At 48.3% G+C, this 20066-nt stretch overlaps 1 protein-coding gene across 5 annotated transcripts in view; it reads right to left on the bottom strand.

The window, feature by feature from the left end:
- DLGAP4 (DLG associated protein 4) overlaps positions 1–20066 on the bottom strand; it is a 420667-nt gene that overhangs the window by 100911 nt on the left and 299690 nt on the right. Inside the window, exon 1 of one of the 5 annotated variants that reach the window (XM_063960321.1) lies at positions 5997–6088. The exons of the other annotated variants lie outside the window; for them this stretch is intronic. Coding sequence (XP_063816391.1) covers positions 5997–6009 — 13 coding nt within the window. The 5' untranslated portion in view covers positions 6010–6088. Of the gene's footprint in view, positions 1–5996; positions 6089–20066 lie in introns of those variants that run through there. 5 annotated transcript variants of the gene reach the window in all.

The raw sequence follows: 20066 nt of genomic DNA, 5'->3' as shown, positions 1-20066 counted from the left end.
GATGTCAAGGGTGTCCATCTTCTCTCTAACAAGAAACTCTTTCATCACCTGTAGGCCTTCTGTGTGCGGGATGCTCGTATATAGGCTCTTAACGTCGATCACGCACATTAGAGTCTCTGGGGGAACCTGTCCAATGCCGTTGATACGCTCTAAAAAGCTGGTGGTATCCTTACTATCAACGGTTGCAGGATCCCATCAAGGAATATCGAAATGGGTTGAAAGATGGAGTCCCTTGCAGCGATTATCGGTCTGCCCGGTGGTGCTGTGGCGCTCTTGTGGATCTTGGGTACCACAAAAAAGATCGGCACCAGTGGATGATCCTGTTTGAGAACTTCACACATTCTTCCGGATAATAGCCCATTCGCTTTGGCCTGATCCAAAAGGAGCGCCAATTCATGTTGATATTCGACGGTCGGGTCATGCATCAATTCCTCATACATGTCGGGCTCCGCCAGTTGTCCCTCAATTTCTTTGATGTAATCAGAGAGGTTGAGGATGACCAATCCTCCCCCCTTGTCTCCTCGCATTAGCAACTCTTGACAACATGCATGTCCCTTTTATGAGTATAAGGGGGAACACATTTTGGGCCTTTACCAGACACAATGGATATTGGCGCTGGTACCATTACCCATCAGGGGTTCATATGTATACACCATAAAGGTCTTGTTTATACCCATTTAGTCATGGGTACCATTAACACAAGCGCAAACCTGCTTCATCAAACAGAGTCTGTTGGGTCAGGTTTGTTAGACAGTTATGGGAGCGGCCTTTAGATTTTGACTCCCGACCCATGTAATCCACGAGCTACAGTGTGACCAGTATCCATTAATGTCTGGACCTTATATTCGTTAAAGTACAGTTATGACCCAGATCTGTGTTGTTTAATCATGTATTCTATTGGTGGAGGGTCTCCAAGGTGATGCAGTTACAACTTCTCCACTCTCTCACACACACGTCTGTTATAGGCACTGTACGTGTCACGGCATTGTTCATCACATTGAGCAATAGCGTCTTGGTTACCACCGCAACAGACGCGCCAGCAATGATGTCATCACGCCGCGACCGGAAGTAAGACGGGCTCGTCACGTCTCCGGCCGCGCACTGTGCACTGGCGGGCTTCTCCGGGATATAAGGTATGTTTGTACACCTCACTCTTGTTACACACCTTGACAAAGGGGCATGTGAGCCCCGAAACGTCGGCTTTATGTAATTGTCTTTGAATACAAGTTTGTCTATTTTCAAAACCCTCGAGTGCCGCTGCCTTTTTTGGAACTCTGCATCATCACCCCAGAAGGCACCGAGGTCAGTGATACTAGCAAGGAGAGTGCCAGTCCATTTGGGAGATATATACATTTTGGCGAGAGCAGGTAATACCTGCCTGCCAGCAGGGGTCGAGGCACCTCCCCCCCTTTGAGACTTTTTCAACCATAGAGTATTCTGCCGCACCCTTTGACCTGGTGGAGTTTTCCAGTCACACACATCGTTTTGACCACTTTTTCAATTGCACCAGCACTTTCTACAGGAGTATCCACATTCACCAAACATGGAGACTTCATCCACCCCGAGACATGATGATGATATACCAGGGTGCAGAGGGATGCAATCGGTTTTGGGAGAATCGTTCAGCTTTACGGACGATGACGCGGAACGCCTCCGATTCAAGGAGAAACTAGGAGCAACGGAATGTGCAGGGGGAATAGAGGATGTATACCATCAATTGCTGAAGCTGAAGCGTCGCGAATGCGACTACCTACTACATGGAATTTCACTGTCGGAGTACCACCGTGAAAAACTGATACCCAGGGGGTTCAGAGTGAGGAACGTCCCCACCATTGGTCGGTACAACCCAGAGTTCTGCAAAAAATGGGTTGGCATACTCAACAAGTGCAGCCTCGACCTGATCCTGCTAGTGGTGGAGGAGGCGGGCCGAGAATTAAGGCACACTAGGGATAAGATCACCAAGATTGAGTCTGAACACAAGTCCGTCCTGCAGGCTGACTCCAATCATGATTGGCTCATGAAACTACAAAAGCAATGTGAGGAATATAGAAGAGACCTCATTAAATTTAAGCGCAATAAACATCAGATAGTCAAGGAAGACTATGACCTTAATAAGGTATACAGATGGCTGATGGGAGGAGAAGGGGGTCAAAATACCACCTATAACCCTAAAGGCAGACAAAGCTGGCGACGAAGACGGGAGCAGAAATCATACACCGCCGGCACGTCCAACAGCGACAGTGAGAGTGCCGTCTTAGACTCAGAGGGGTCATCCAGGGCGCAGTCAGTCCCTTTAGGGACACCCGTGGAAACCCCCGTAGAGAAAGGCAGAAGGGGACGCCCACCCGCCGGGGTAAGCAGTGCGCGCGGATCAAAAGGGCGCACGGCCAACAAGAATCCCTAATCTTCAATTTGTCTGATAGATCCTTCTCGGATATAGAACTGAGAGTTCTGGAGAAGGGTCTTTCATTCGTACCGACAAACCCGTTTAATAGTTTTCAGTGGCAAGTCGATCTGCATCGCTTCTCGCGGAAGCTGAGATTGCAGGAACATTTTCAAAATTCCAATATACAGGACAAAACAAGTGAGTCAACACTTGACAAATTTTATCACACTCGGCATAAATCAACTTTTGACCCCCCATCAACCAACCCCTCCATCCTATCGTTCACAAGACTCTTGGACGACTCGGTCATCAAATATACAGCAGCCTCACCGACAGTACACCGGAACCTCACCAGGGCCGAACAGGCGGCTCTTAGACAACTGGGGGCATACCGTGATGTCATCTTTCGTCCAGCAGACAAGGGGGGAGGATTGGTCATCCTCAACCTCTCTGATTACATCAAAGAAATTGAGGGACAACTGGCGGAGCCCGACACGTATGAGGAATTGATGCATGACCCGACCGTCGAATATCAACATGAATTGGCGCTCCTTTTGGATCAGGCCAAAGCGAATGGGCTATTATCCGGAAGTATGTGTGAAGTTCTCAAACAGGATCATCCACTGGTGCCGATCTTTTTTGTGGTACCCAAGATCCACAAGAGCGCCACAGCACCACCGGGCAGACCGATAATCGCTGCAAGGGACTCCATCTTTCAACCCATTTCGATATTCCTTGATGGGATCCTGCAACCGTTGATAGTTAAGCACCACAATTACATTAAGGATACCACCAGCTTTTTAGAGCGTATCAACGGCATTGGACAGGTTCCCCCAGAGACTCTAATGTGCGTGATCGACGTTAAGAGCCTATATACGAGCATCCCGCACACAGAAGGCCTACAGGTGATGAAAGAGTTTCTTGTTAGAGAGAAGATGGACACCCTTGACATCGGTCTCTTCATGCAACTCCTCACGTTGACATTGGAGAGGAATTTTTTCATGTTCAACGGCAGATTTTTTCGTCAGAGGACCGGGTGTGCGATGGGGAGCAACGTCTCCCCATCGTTCGCCAACGTCTTTATGTTTCAAGAGGAGCAGTCAGTGTTTTTCGACGACAGGGCCATAGCCCAACATATCCTGATGTTCGTCAGATATATTGACGATTTGTTCTTGCTCTGGACTGGAGAAACCATAAAGTTTGAACAACTCATGAAAGACGCTAATGAGAGACCCTCTACCATCAAATACACCTACACCACCAGTAGGGAGTCCCTCAACTACTTGGATGTAAGGATAACAATCAAGGATGGCATATTAAACACTAGTCTGTATTCAAAACCTACGGACAAGAATGTCCTATTGAGGGCCAACAGCCATCATCCGAAACCCCTCAAGGATGGACTCCCCAGATCGCAAATGATAAGGGCTTCCAGGATCATCAGTGACCGATCCAGTTTGGATCAAGAACTAGAGAATATGGTGAGCAAATTTGCCCAACGGGATATGACCATCGGAAATTGCAACTACAGAAAAAAGAGGTCATGGACATTCCCAGAGAAACCCTACTGAGACCGGTGACGCGGAAATCTAAAGCGGTTATTCCATTCGTCAATACCTTTAACACTGCTAGCCCGGTGATCCAGAGAGCAGCAAGGGCCTTATGGCCCATAGTGGCCTCAGACAAGAAACTTCCAGTGTTTAAAGAAAAACGCCCCATGCTTTGCTTCTCCAGAGGCAAGAGCATAAGGGACACCATCGTGCACTCGGACATCACGGGATTCCAGAATGAGATACAAAGGCCATCCAACTTTCTCACCAAAGCACCGGGGTGCTACAGGTGCCCTAAATGCACCACTTGCAACAACATGATAGTAGGGTCTACCTTCAAACATCCCCACAAAGAGAGGATTTTTCAAATTAAGCATGTTGTGACCTGCACGACCACGCATATCGTATATATTCTTACCTGCCCATGCCACTTAGTATACGTGGGCAAATCCATTAGAACTTTCAGAGAGAGGATGGCCCTCCACAGATCCGCGATCAAGCAGTCTCTGATGGGCAAGCCCTCAGAACAACCCGTGGCAAGACATTTTGCTCTTATGGGCCACTCATTGAACGACATCAAGCACCAGATTATAGACCACGTACCGCGAAGTATACGAGGAGGGGACAGAGATCGCAAGTTACTTCATATTGAGTCCAAATGGATTTATGAACTAGGAACTATCAGTCCAGGGGGACTGAACGAGAAGTTTTCCTGGAACATTTTCATATGAGCCTGTGAAGGACTGCACGCATGTCCTGCCCATCCCTTGTCCTTGTTCCTTCCATCCCACTCCTTCTTTCCTCCCGTTCCACCCCTCCCTTTCCCTCCCCACAACCCCCTTCTCCCGCCCCCCTTCCCCTCCCCCACCACCCTGCCACCCCTCCCCCCTCCTCCTTTCCTCCTCCTGTTTTTCCCTGTTTTCCCTGCAATTGCCTGTAGCCAGTTCTCCCTGCACCTCGCATTAGCAACTCTTGACAACATGCATGTCCCTTTTATGAGTATAAGGGGGAACACATTTTGGGCCTTTACCAGACACAATGGATATTGGCGCTGGTACCATTACCCATCAGGGGTTCATATGTATACACCATAAAGGTCTTGTTTATACCCATTTAGTCATGGGTACCATTAACACAAGCGCAAACCTGCTTCATCAAACAGAGCCTGTTGGGTCAGGTTTGTTAGACAGTTATGGGAGCGGCCTTTAGATTTTGACTCCCGACCCATGTAATCCACGAGCTACAGTGTGACCAGTATCCATTAATGTCTGGACCTTATATTCGTTAAAGTACAGTTATGACCCAGATCTGTGTTGTTTAATCATGTATTCTATTGGTGGAGGGTCTCCAAGGTGATGCGGTTACAACTTCTCCACTCTCTCACACACACGTCTGTTATAGGCACTGTACGTGTCACGGCATTGTTCATCACATAGAGCAATAGCGTCTTGGTTACCACCGCAACAGACGCGCCAGCAATGATGTCATCACGCCGCGACCGGAAGTAAGACGGGCTCGTCACGTCTCCGGCCGCGCACTGTGCACTGGCGGGCTTCTCCGGGATATAAGGTATGTTTGTACACCTCACTCTTGTTACACACCTTGACAAAGGGGCATGTGAGCCCCGAAACGTCGGCTTTATGTAATTGTCTTTGAATACAAGTTTGTCTATTTTCAAAACCCTCGAGTGCCGCTGCCTTTTTTGGAACTCTGCATCATCACCCCAGAAGGCACCGAGGTCAGTGATACTAGCAAGGAGAGTGCCCGTCCATTTGGGAGATATATATATATATATATAAATATAAAAATAAATAAATGTCCATGTAGTGGTCGGCACTCGGAAGGCCTCCAAGGGCTTTCTGGCTCAGGTGCCATCCTATGAGGTTTCCACCTCCATCAATAACCCATATAAAGAAGGCGGCACTCAGAGGCTTTGAAAGTGCAAAAAAAAATTTAGTGAACAAACTGCAGTTACATCACATCAACGTTTCGGGGCCCGTAGCCCCTTCATCAGGATAACCCCCCTATGCAAATAAACCAACATTTATAGGTGCACTCACCCCTCAAGACCATCCCCCGCTGGTTGCCGCTGCCGCCGTGTCCCGGGCCCGGCGTCCGTCTCCACGAGCAGGACTCTTCCACCGGAAGTGACGTAGCGGGTCCCGGCCACGTTGCCGCGGCAACCCTGCAAAACAAACAACCCAAATGAGTGAACGGACCTGCAGGGAATCACGGACGGGTCATTGAAAAAAGGTGCTATGCTGGATATTTCTGAATGAAAAAAGTGCATATGTATGTGGGCGTGAAAAAGAGTTACACAACCCATATATAATAAAACACTACTGGTAGTGAAAAAACCACCATCCATAAAACATTCATAAATCACCCTGACACAACCTCATAAACTGGTGCTGCAAATATAAAAACAAGTGATCAAAAAACATACCACTTCAAAATGTGGGTGAATTAAAATAAGAATTTACTTACCGATAATTCTATTTCTCGTAGTCCGTAGTGGATGCTGGGAACTCCGTAAGGACCATGGGGAATAGCGGCTCCGCAGGAGACTGGGCACAAAAGTAAAGCTTTAGGACTACCTGGTGTGCACTGGCTCCTCCCCCTATGACCCTCCTCCAAGCCTCAGTTAGGATACTGTGCCCGGACGAGCGTACACAATAAGGAAGGATTTTGAATCCCGGGTAAGACTCATACCAGCCACACCAATCACACCGTACAACCTGTGATCTGAACCCAGTTAACAGCATGATAACAGAGGAGCCTCTGAAAAGATGGCTCACAACAATAATAACCCGATTTTTGTAACAATAACTATGTACAAGTATTGCAGACAATCCGCACTTGGGATGGGCGCCTAGCATCCACTACGGACTACGAGAAATAGAATTATCGGTAAGTAAATTCTTATTTTCTCTGACGTCCTAGTGGATGCTGGGAACTCCGTAAGGACCATGGGGATTATACCAAAGCTCCCAAACGGGCGGGAGAGTGCGGATGACTCTGCAGCACCGAATGAGAGAACTCCAGGTCCTCCTCAGCCAGGGTATCAAATTTGTAGAATTTAGCAAACGTGTTTGCCCCTGACCAAGTAGCTGCTCGGCAAAGTTGTAAAGCCGAGACCCCTCGGGCAGCCGCCCAAGATGAGCCCACCTTCCTTGTGGAATGGGCTTTTACAGATTTTGGCTGTGGCAGGCCTGCCACAGAATGTGCAAGCTGAATTGTACTACAAATCCAACGAGCAATAGTCTGCTTAGAAGCAGGAGCACCCAGCTTGTTGGGTGCATACAGGATAAACAGCGAGTCAGATTTTCTGACTCCAGCCGTCCTGGAAACATATATTTTCAGGGCCCTGACTACGTCCAGCAACTTGGAGTCCTCCAAGTCCCTAGTAGCCGCAGGTACCACAATAGGCTGGTTCAAGTGAAACGCTGAAACCACCTTAGGGAGGAATTGAGGACGAGTCCTAAATTCTGCCCTGTCCGTATGAAAAATTAGGTAAGGGCTTTTATAGGATAAAGCCGCCAATTCTGAGACACGCCTGGCTGAAGCCAGGGCCAACAGCATTACCACTTTCCATGTGAGATATTTTAAGTCCACAGTGGTGAGTGGTTCAAACCAATGTGATTTTAGGAACCCCAAAACTACATTGAGATCCCAAGGTGCCACTGGAGGCACAAAAGGAGGCTGTATATGCAGTACCCCCTTGACAAACGTCTGAACTTCAGGATCTGAAGCCAGTTCTTTCTGGAAGAAAATCGACAGGGCCGAAATTTGAACCTTAATGGACCCTAATTTTAGGCCCATAGACAGTCCTGTTTGCAGGAAATGCAGGAAACAACCCAGTTGAAATTCCTCTATAGGGGCCTTCCTGGCCTCGCACCACGCAACATATTTACGCCAAATACGGTGATAATGCTGTACGGTTACATCCTTCCTGGCTTTGATCAGGGTAGGGATGACTTCATCCGGAATGCCTTTTTCCTTCAGGATCCGGCGTTCAACCGCCATGCCGTCAAACGCAGCCGCGGTAAGTCTTGGAACAGACAGGGTCCCTGCTGGAGCAGGTCCCTTCTTAGAGGTAGAGGCCACGGGTCCTCTGTGAGCATCTCTTGAAGTTCCGGGTACCAAGTCCTTCTTGGCCAATCCGGAACCACGAGTATAGTCCTTACTCCTCTCCTTCTTATGATTCTCAGTACCTTGGGTATGAGAGGCAGAGGAGGGAACACATACACTGACTGGTACACCCACGGTGTTACCAGAGCGTCCACAGCTATTGCCTGAGGGTCCCTTGACCTGGCGCAATACCTGTCTAGTTTTTTGTTGAGGCGGGACGCCATCATGTCCACCTTTGGTTTTTCCCAACGGTTCACAATCATGTGGAAGACTTCTGGGTGAAGTCCCCACTCTCCCGGGTGGAGGTCGTGTCTGCTGAGGAAGTCTGCTTCCCAGTTGTCCACTCCCGGAATGAACACTGCTGACAGTGCTATCACATGATTTTCCGCCCAGCGAAGAATCCTTGCAACTTCTGCCATTGCCCTCCTGCTTCTTGTGCCGCCCTGTCTGTTTACGTGGGCGACTGCCGTGATGTTGTCTGACTGGATCAGCACCGGCTGACCTTGAAGCAGAGGTCTTGCTAGGCTTAGAGCATTGTAGATGGCCCTTAGCTCCAGGATATTTATGTGAAGTGATGTCTCCAGGCTTGACCACAAGCCCTGGAAATTTCTTCCCTGTGTGACTGCTCCCCAGCCTCTCAGGCTGGCATCCGTGGTCACCAGGACCCAGTCCTGAATGCCGAATCTGCGGCCCTCTAGAAGATGAGCACTCTGCAACCACCACAGGAGAGACACCCTTGTCCTTGGTGACAAGATTATCCGCTGATGCATCTGAAGATGCGACCCGGACCATTTGTCTAGCAGATCCCACTGGAAGGTTCTTGCGTGGAATCTGCCGAATGGGATTGCTTCGTAAGAAGCCACCATCTTTCCCAGGACCCTTGTGCATTGATGCACTGAGACTTGGCCTGGTTTTAGGAGATTTCTGACTAGTTCGGATAACTCCCTGGCTTTCTCCTCCAGGAGAAACACCTTTTTCTGGACTGTGTCCAGGATCATCCCTAGGAATAGAAGTCGTGTCGTCGGGATCAGCTGCGATTTTGGAATATTAAGAATCCAACCGTGCTTGCTGGCGCAGCACTATCTGAGATAGTGCTACTCCGACTTCCAACTGTTCCCTGGATCTTGCCCTTATCAGGAGATCGTCCAAGTAAGGGATAACTAAAACTCCCTTCCTTCGAAGGAGTATCATCATTTCGGCCATTACCTTGGTAAAGACCCGGGGTGCCGTGGACAATCCAAACGGCAGCGTCTGAATCTGATAGTGACAGTTCTGTACCACAAACCTGAGGTACCCTTGGTGAGAAGGGTAAATTGGGACATGTAGGTAAGCATCTTTGATGTCCAGAGACACCATATAGTCCCCTTCTTCCAGGTTTGCAATCACTGCTCTGAGTGACTCCATCTTGAATTTGAACCTTTGTATGTAAGTGTTCAAGGATTTTAGGTTTAAAATTGGTCTCACCGAGCCGTCCGGCTTCGGTACCACAAATAGCGTGGAATAGTACCCCTTTCCCTGTTGTAGGAGGGGTACCTTGATTATCACCTGCTGGGAATATAGCTTGTGAATGGCTTCCAATACTGCCTCCCTGTCTGAGGGAGACGTCGGTAAAGCAGACTTTAGAAAACGGCGAGGGGGAGACGTCTCGAATTCCAATTTGTACCCCTGAGATACCACCTGAAGGATCCAGGGGTCCACAAACTTCTTGAGACGGGCCCCCACCGTGCCTGAGTCCGCTTGTAAAGCCCCAGCGTCATGCTGAGGACTTTGCGGAGGCGGGAGAGGGCTTTTGTTCCTGGGAACTGGCTGTTTGTTGCAGCCTTTTTCCTCTCCCTCTGCCACGGGGCAGAAATGAGGCGCCTTTTGCCCGCTTGCCCTTATGGGGCCGAAAGGACTGCGCCTGATAATACGGCGTCTTCTTAGGTTGAGAAGCTACCTGGGGTAAAAATGTGGATTTTCCAGCAGTTGCCGTGGCTACCAGGTCTGATAGACCTACACCAAATAACTCCTCCCCCTTAAAAGGCAACACTTCCATGTGCCTTTTAGAATCCGCATCACCTGACCACTGCCGCGTCCATAAACCTCTTCTTGCAGAAATGGACAGCGCGCTAATTCTTGATGCCAGTCGGCAAATATCCCTCTGTGCATCACGCATATATAGAAATGCATCCTTCAAATGCTCTATAGTCAGTAATATACTGTCCCTATCTAGGGTATCAATATTTTCAGTCAGGGAATCCGACCACGCCAGGCCCGCACTGCACATCCAGGCTGAGGCGATTGCTGGTCGCAGTATAACACCCGTGTGAGTGTATATACATTTTAGGATATTCTCCAGCTTTCTATCGGCAGGTTCCTTTAGGGCGGCCGTATCAGGAGAGGGTAGTGCTACCTGTTTAGACAAGCGTGTGAGCGCTTTATCCACCCTAGGGGGTGTTTCCCAACGTGCCCTATCCTCTGGCGGGAAAGGGTACGATGCCAATAACCTTTTAGGAATTATCAGTTTTTTATCGGGGGAAACCCACGCCTCATCACACACTTCATTTAATTCCTCGGATACAGGAAAAACTACAGGCAGTTTTTTCTCACCAAACATAATACCCTTTTTAGTGGTACTTGTATTATCAGAGATATGCAATACATTTTTTATTGCTTCAATCATGTAACGTGTGGCCCTAGTGGAAGTCACGTTTGTCTCCTCATCATCGACACTGGAGTCAGTATCCGTGTCTGTGTCTGCCATTTAAGGGTAACGGGCGTTTTAAAGCCCCTGATGGCGTTTGAGACCCCTGGACAGGCACAAGCTGAGTAGCCGGCTGTCTCATGTCGTCAACTGTCTGTCGTAAAGAGCTGACACTGTCACGCAATTCCTTCCATAAGCTCATCCACTTAGGTGTCGACTCCCTAGGGGGTGACAACTCTATAATAGGCAATTGCTCCGCCTCCATCTCATTTTCCTCCTCAAACATGTCGACACAATCGTACCGACACACCGCACACACACACACAGGGAATGCTCTGATAGAGGACAGGACCCCACTAGCCCTTTGGGGAGACAGAGGGAGAGTATGCCAGCACACACCAGAGCGCTATATATAGACAGGAATACCACTATAAAATGTGCTTTTCCCTTTATAGCTGCTGTTAGTATTAAAACTGCGCCAAATTAGTGCCCCCCTCTCTTTTTTACCCTTTTCTGTAGTGCAGGACTGCAGTGGAGAGTCAGGGAGACGTCCTTCCAGCGGAGCTGTGATGGAAAATGGCGCCTGTGTGCTGAGGAGATAGGCTCCGCCCCCTTCTCGGCGGCCTTTTCTCCCGCTTTTTGGTGAGTTCTGGCAGGGGTTAAAATACATCCATATAGCCCTGGGGGTTATATGTGGTGTATTTATGCCAGCCAAGGTGTTTACATTGCTGCTCAGGGCGCCCCCCCCTAGCGCCCTGCACCCTCAGTGACCGAAGTGTGAAGTGTGCCTGAGTAACAATGGCGCACAGCTGCAGTGCTGTGCGCTACCTTGTTGAAGACTGATGTCTTCTGCCGCCGATTTTTCCGGACCTCTTCTTGCTTCTGGCTCTGTAAGGGGGCCGGCGGCGCGGCTCTGGGACCGAGCTCCGAGGCTGGGCCTGTGTTCGGTCCCTCTGGAGCTAATGGTGTCCAGTAGCCTAAGAAGCCCAAGCTGGCTGCAAGCAGGCAGGTTTGCTTCTTCTCCCCTTAGTCCCTCGATGCAGTGAGCCTGTTGCCAGCAGGTCTCACTGAAAATAAAAAACCTAAAACTAAACTTTCACTAAGAAGCTCAGGAGAGCCCCTAGTGTGCACCCTTCTCGGCCGAGCACAAAAATCTAACTGAGGCTTGGAGAAGGGTCATAGGGGGAGGAGCCAGTGCACACCAGGTAGTCCTAAAGCTTTACTTTTGTGCCCAGTCTCCTGCGGAGCCGCTATTCCCCATGGTCCTTACGGAGTTCCCAGCATCCACTAGGACGTCAGAGAAAAGAACATGATAAAAACTCACAAATCAGTACCTATGACCCCCTAAAAAACCTACTGTTATACCAGAACTGACCTAGCTCGTTTTGCCGCAGATCCATCCGTAACATCCATTGCAGACCATTCCCTCAGAACAACATTATACCCAGCAACAATGGGGGTAATTCTGAGTTGATCGCAGCAGCAAGTTTTTTAGCAACTGGGCAAAACCAGGGCCCTCATTCCGAGTTGATCGGTCGCAATGCGAATGTAGCAGAGTTACACACGCTAAGCCGCCGCCTACTGGGAGTGTATCTTAGCATCTTAAAAGTGCGACCGAAGTAATCGCAATATTGCGATCACAAACCTCGTAGCAGTTTTGGAGTAGCTTCAGACTTACTCTGCCTGTGCGATCAGTTCAGTGCTTGTCGTTCCTGGTTGACGTCACAAACACACCCAGCGTTCGCCCAGGCACTCCCACCGTTTCTCCGGCCACTCCTGCGTTTTTTCCGGAAACGGTAGCGTTTTCAGCCACACGCCCCTGAAACGCCGTGTTTCCGCCCAGTAACACCCATTTCCTGTCAATCACATTACGATCGCCGGAGCGATGAAAAAGCCGTGAGTAAAATTACTTTCTACATAGCAAAGTTACTTGGCGCAGTCGCAGTGCGAACATTGCGCATGCGTACTAAGCGGATTTTCATTGCGATGCGATGAAAAATACCGAGCGAACAACTCGGAATGAGGGCCCATGTGCATTGCAGGGGGGGCAGATATAACATTTGTAGAGAGAGTTAGACTTGGGTGGGTTATTTTGTTTCTGTGCAGGGTAAATACTGGCTGCTTTATTTTTACACTGCAATTTAGAGTTCAGTTTGAATACACCCCACCCAAATCTAACTCTCTCTGCACATGTTATATCTGCCCAACCTGCACTGCACATGATTTTGCCCAACTGCTAAAAAATTTCCTGCTGCGATCAACTTGGAATTACCCCCAATATCAGTATATCAAATAAAAAATACAGGTACTTTGGGAATACATGAATTGTAATCGTATGTTTTTATGTACATGTCATTTTTTGCACTTGGATATAGGTATTTTTTCTTTGATATACTGATATTGTTGCTGGGTATAATGTTGTTCTGAGGGAATGGTCTGTAATGGATGTTACGGATGGATCTGCGGCAAAACGAGCTAGGTCAGTTCTGGGATAACAGTAGGTTTTTTAGGGGGTCATAGGTACTGATTTGTGAGTTTTTATCATGTTCTTTTAATTCACCCACATTTTGAAGTGGTATGTTTTTTGATCACTTGTTTTTATATTTGCAGCACCAGATTATGAGGTTGTGTCAGGGTGATTTATGAATGTTTTATGGATGGTGTTTTTTTCACTACCAGTAGTGTTTAATTATATATGGGTTGCGTAACTCTTTTTCACACCCACATACATATGCACTTTTTTCATTAAGAAATATCCAGCATAGCACGTTTTTCAATGACCCGTCCGTGATTCCCTGCAGGTCCGTTCACTCATTTGGGTTGTTTGTTTTGCAGGGTTGCCGCGGCAACGTGGCCGGGACCCGCTACGTCACTTCCGGCGGAAGAGTCCTGCTCGTGGAGACGGACGCCGGGCCCGGGACACGGCGGCAGCGGCAACCAGCGGGGGATGGTCTTGAGGGGTGAGTGCACCTATAAATGTTGGTTTATTTGCATAGGGGGGTTATCCTGATGAAGGGGCTACGGGCCCCGAAACGTTGATGTGATGTAACTCTGCAGTTTGTTCACAAAAATTTTTTTTTGCACTTTCAAAGCCTCCGAGTGCCGCCTTCTTTATATGGGTTATATATATATATATATATATATATATATATATATATATATATAAATAAATAAAATTAACCGTTGTATGCATTGGATGCGGAAGTGACCAAGTGGTGTTCATTATTGTGCATTTCAGTTTTTTGATATTTGGAGAAAATAAGCCAGTGGTACTCAAACTCGGTGTACAGTTCCCCAACAGCTCACGTTTTCCACATCACCTAGCACAGGCATTCCCAACCGCAGTCCTCAAGGCACACCAACAGTGCATGTTTTAGTGATATCCAGGCTTCAGCACAGATAGTTAAATCAAAATAACTGAGCTACTAATTAAGTCACCTGTGCTCAAGCCTGGATATCACTAAAACCTGCACTGTTGGTGTGCCTTGAGGACCGCGGTTGGGAAACACTGACCTAGCAGGTACACAGGTGTATTCATTACTCACTGACATATTTGGAGCTAAGTATTCTACTTGCGATTCTGTGAGGAGACATGGAAAACATGCACTGTTTGGGGTCCCGACAACAGAGTTTTATAACCTATGAAATAGTAGGTCTAGTGGGACAGAGACAAATAAGGTTAAACATTCTCAGCTTACCATACTATCCCTTTAAACTGGGACACTCACGTATTACACAGTTCCTGTGGCTGATTAAAATCATGTGAAATGCAGGCTTGAAGTCAGCCAGCCACAGAACCTGTGTAATTCATGAGTGTCCTTGATTAAAGGGATAGCATGGTAAGCCTAGGTATGTTCTGTGAGAATTCAAATTTAGGGCCTAATTCAGACTGGAAGTACGGCAGCGCCGCAGCGTTCACAGTCTGATGCCCGGTGAAATGTGCACACGTGCAGAAGCCACACTGGGGCTAATTCAGGCCAGATCGCTCGCTAGGGTTTTTTAGCAGTCCTGCGTTCGCATAGTCCCCGCCCATAGGGGAGTGTATTTTTGCTTTGCAAGTGTGCGAACACTTGTAGCAGAGCTGTACAAACAGATCTTGTGCAGTCTCCGAGTAGCCCAGGACTTAGCCGCTGCGATCGCTTCAGCCTGTCCAGGACCAGAATTGACGTCAGGAACCCTCCCTGCAAACGCATGGACACGCCTGCGTTTTTCCAAACACTCCCAGAAAACAGTCAGTTGACACCCACAAACGCCTTCTCCCTGTCAATCTCCTTGCGAATACCCGTGTGAATGGATCCTTTGCACAAACCCATCGCTGAGCGGTGCATATGCAGTTTAGACCTGATCGCCCGCTGTACGAAAACGCAGCCTAGCGGTCAGGTCTCAATTACCCCCACAGCGAGATGCGACAGGGCATGCGGGGCAAACTTGCCCTGTGCTGGGCGTCCCCCTGCATGTCGAGAGTTAGTGATCGTAGATGTTCGTTTTTTTACACATCTACGATCAGGTCTGAATTAGGCCCCGGAATTCAAGAACCAGCTGAAGCCTCTAGGCAAACAAAGCTTTAATATTCTAAATGTGGAACACTGAGATGACATCAGCTATCTGTACTACTGAACAGGAATAGTTTTTGGTTATAATACATAAACTGTCTTACTACAAAAAAATCTGGTGACACAAGAACTAATCACTTATGCAGGTACTATTTAAGGCATTATGACATCAGGCCTTGTTAGAGAAAAAGTTCTGACACATGGAGCGTGGTATAAAAGAAACAGGCCTCAGTGTTAATTACATGGTAGCAATAGCTGAACATGGTGAAACTGAACAAAAGATTTTTCTGTTACCATTATAAAAGGCAGAATAATGAAACCTATGGGAATAAATAGAAATGTATCTAAGACAAAACTATGCAGCAGGTTTGACCTTGGTTCTCACAGAACCAGAGAGTATGGTGTTCTGTCACGTATCATTAGTGTATGTGGAATAAAACGTAACAGCAGTTTTAAGTGATGTGTGGTCTCATTTTATGATGTATTGCGCATGAGTTGTACCACGTATGTCAATAAGGATCTAAGGGTATATAAATCCCAATTTGTTGACACTTGGGTAGAGCCATCTACATGGTATGGGTCAAAATGTTATACTGCACTGTAATGAATTCACTTTGCTTATTAACAAAGGATATTTCAACATTCCGCACAATCTCATATTTCCAAGACACTGACTAGAAGAAACATGGCGCAGTATGGACTTGTTCATACACACAGACAATGACTCCCACACGCACACACTGTTAAAAGCATGTGCGCAAAGCTTTTGTGAGGATAGGGTACTAATATCCCTTTCACACATACATCAAAAAATCCAGCTTTTTGCATGTGAATACGCATTAACCCAGGTTTTGGTATGTGTGAAAATAAGATTTTACTCACCGGTAAATCTATTTCTCGTAGTCCGTAGTGGATGCTGGGAACTCCGTAAGGACCATGGGGAATAGACGGGCTCCGCAGGAGACTGGGCACTCTATAAGAAAGATTTGGTACTATCTGGTGTGCACTGGCTCCTCCCTCTATGCCCCTCCTCCAGACCTCAGTTAGGATACTGTGCCCGGAAGAGCTGACACAATAAGGAAGGATTTTGAATCCAGGGTAAGACTCATACCAGCCACACCAATCACACCGTATAACTCGTGATACTATACCCAGTTAACAGTATGAAATATAACAGAGCCTCTCAACAGATGGCTCAACAATAACCCTTTAGTTAGGCAATAACTATATACAAGTATTGCAGACAATCCGCACTTGGGATGGGCGCCTAGCATCCACTACGGACTACGAGAAATAGATTTACCGGTGAGTAAAATCTTATTTTCTCTGACGTCCTAGTGGATGCTGGGAACTCCGTAAGGACCATGGGGATTATACCAAAGCTCCCAAACGGGCGGGAGAGTGCGGATGACTCTGCAGCACCGAATGAGAGAACTCAAGGTCCTCCTCAGCCAGGGTATCAAATTTGTAGAATTTAGCAAACGTGTTTGCCCCTGACCAAGTTGCAGCTCGGCAAAGTTGTAAAGCCGAGACCCCTCGTCAGCCGCCCAAGATGAGCCCACTTTCCTCGTGGAATGGGCTTTCACTGATTTAGGATGCGGCAATCCAGCCGCAGAATGCGCCAGCTGAATTGTGCTACAAATCCAGCGAGCAATAGTCTGCTTAGAAGCAGGAGCACCTATCTTGTTGGGTGCATACAGGACAAAAAGCGAGTCAGTCTTCCTGACTCCAGCCGTCCTGGAAACATAAAGTTTCAAGGCCCTGACTACATCCAGTAACTTGGAATCCTCCAAGTCCCTAGTAGCCGCAGGCACCACAATAGGTTGGTTCAAGTGAAAAGCAGATACCACCTTAGGGAGAAACTGGGGACGAGTCCTCAATTCTGCCCTATCCATATGGAAAATCAGAAAAGGGCTTTTACAAGACAAAGCCGCCAATTCTGACACACGCCTGGCCGAAGCCAAGGCCAATAACATGACCACTTTCCACGTGAGATATTTCAGATCCACAGTTTTAAGTGGTTCAAACCAATGTGATTTTAGGAAACTCAACACCACATTGAGATCCCAAGGTGCCACGGGAGGCACAAAAGGGGGCTCAATATGAAGCACTCCCTTTACAAAAGTCTGAGCTTCAGGCAGTGAAGCCAGTTCTTTCTGGAAGAAAATCGATAGGGCCGAAATCTGAACCTTAATGGAACCCAATTTTAGGCCCATAGTCACTCCCGACTGTAGGAAGTGCAGAAACCGACCCAGCTGAAATTCCTCTGTTGGGGCCTTCCTGGCCTCACACCACGCAACATATTTTCGCCAAATACGGTGATAATGGTTTGCGGTTACTTCTTTCCTGGCTTTTATCAGCGTAGGAATGACTTCCTCCGGAATGCCCTTTTCCTTTAGGATCCGGAATTCAACCGCCATGCCGTCAAACGCAGCCGCGGTAAGTCTTGGAACAGACAGGGCCCCTGCTGTAGCAGATCCTGTCTGAGCGGTAGAGGCCATGGGTCCTCTGATATCATTTCTTGAAGTTCTGGGTACCAAGCCCTTCGTGGCCAATCCGGAACCACTAGTATCGTTCTTACTCCTCGCCTTCTTTTTATTCTCAGTACCTTTGGTATGAGAGGCAGAGGAGGGAACACATAAACCGACTGGTACACCCACGGTGTCACTAGAGCGTCCACAGCTATCGCCTGAGGGTCCCTTGACCTGGCGCAATATCTCTAGCTTTTTGTTGAGGCGGGACGCCATCATGTCCACCTGTGGCCTTTCCCAACGGTTTACCAACAGTAGGAAGACTTCTGGATGAAGTCCCCACTCTCCCGGGTGTAGGTCGTGTCTGCTGAGGAAGTCTGCTTCCCAGTTGTCCACTCCCGGAATGAACACTGCTGACAGTGCTAAGACGTGATTTTCCGCCCATCGGAGAATCCTTGTGGTTTCTGCCATCGCCATCCTGCTTCTTGTGCCGCCCTGTCGGTTCACATGGGCGACTGCCGTGATGTTGTCTGACTGGATCAGTACCGGCTGGTTTTGAAGCAGGGGTTTTGCCTGACTTAGGGCATTGTAAATGGCCCTCAGTTCCAGAATATTTATGTGCAGGGAAGTCTCCTGACTTGACCATAGTCCTTGGAAGTTTCTTCCCTGTGTGACTGCTCCCCAGCCTCGAAGGCTGGCATCCGTGGTCACCAGGACCCAGTCCTGTATGCCGAAACTGCGGCCCTCTAGAAGATGAGCACTCTGCAGCCACCACAGTAGAGACACCCTGGTCCTTGGAGACAGGGTTATCAGTTGATGCATCTGAAGATGCGATCCCGACCACTTGTCCAAGAGGTCCCACTGGAAGGTCCTTGCATGGAACCTGCCGAATGGAATTGCTTCGTATGAAGCCACCATTTTTCCCAGGACTCGTGTGCAGTGATGCACCGATACCCGTTTTGGTTTTAGGAGGTCTCTGACTAGAGATGACAGCTCCTTGGCTTTCTCCTGCGGGAGAAACACTTTTTTCAGTTCTGTGTCCAAAATCATCCCCAGGAACAGTAAGCGAGTGGAAGGAACCAGTTGTGACTTTGAAATGTTTAGAATCCAGCCATGCTGTTGTAGCACTTCCCGAGATAGTGCTACTCCGACCAGTAACTGCTCCCTGGACCTCGCCTTTATAAGGAGATCGTCCAAGTACGGGATAATTAAAACTTCCTTTTTTCGAAGGAGTATCATCATTTCTGCCATTACTTTGGTAAACACCCTCGGTGCCGTGGACAGTCCAAACGGTAGTGTCTGGAATTGGTAATGGCAATCCTGTACCACAAATCTGAGGTACTCCTGGTGAGGAAGGTAAATGGGGACATGCAGGTAAGCATCCTTGATGTCCAGGGATACCATGTAATCCCCCTCGTCCAGGCTTGCAATAACCGCCCTGAGCGATTCCATCTTGAACTTGAATTTTGTTATGTAAGTGTTCAAGGATTTCAAATTTAAAATGGGTCTCACCGAACCGTCCGGTTTCGGTACCACAAACAGTGTGGAATAGTAGCCCCGGCCTTGTTGAAGTAGGGGTACCTTGACTATCACCTGCTGGGAATACAGCTTGTGAATGGCCTCTAGCACAGCCTCCCTGCCCGAGGGAGTTGTCTGTAAGGCCGATTTGAGGAAACGGCGGGGGGGGGAGGCGCCTCGAATTCCAGCTTGTACCCCTGAGATACTACTTGAAGGATCCAGGGATCCACCCGTGAGCGAGCCCACTGATCGCTGAAATTCTTGAGGCGGCCCCCCACCGTACCTGGCTCCGCCTGTGGAGCCCCACCGTCATGCGGCGGATTTGGAAGAAGCGGGGGAGGACTTTTGGTCCTGGGAACCTGCTGTGTGTTGCAGCTTTTTCCCCCTTCCTCTGCCTCTAGACAGAAAGGACCCGCCTTTTCCCCGCCTGTTTTTCTGGGGTCGAAAGGACTGTACTTGGTAATACGGTGCTTTCTTAGGCTGTGAGGGGACATGGGGCAAAAATGCAGACTTCCCAGCTGTTGCTGTGGAAACAAGGTCTGAGAGACCGTCCCCGAATAACTTCTCACCCTTATAAGGCAAAACTTCCATGTGCCTTTTAGAATCTGCATCTCCTGTCCACTGCCGAGTCCATAAGCCTCTCCTAGCAGAATGGACAATGCACTTATTCTAGATGCCAGCCGGCAGATCTCCCTCTGTGCATCTCTCATGTATAAGACTGAGTCTTTTATATGCTCTATGGTTAGCAATATAGTGTCCCTGTCTAGGGTGTCA

This window comes from Pseudophryne corroboree, chromosome 3 (genome assembly GCF_028390025.1).
Source record: "Pseudophryne corroboree isolate aPseCor3 chromosome 3, aPseCor3.hap2, whole genome shotgun sequence".
In the NCBI taxonomy this organism is placed as follows: Eukaryota; Metazoa; Chordata; class Amphibia; order Anura; family Myobatrachidae; genus Pseudophryne; species Pseudophryne corroboree.
The sequence above is the reverse complement of the archived record's forward strand: the minus strand, read 5'-3'. Positions and strand labels throughout refer to the sequence as shown.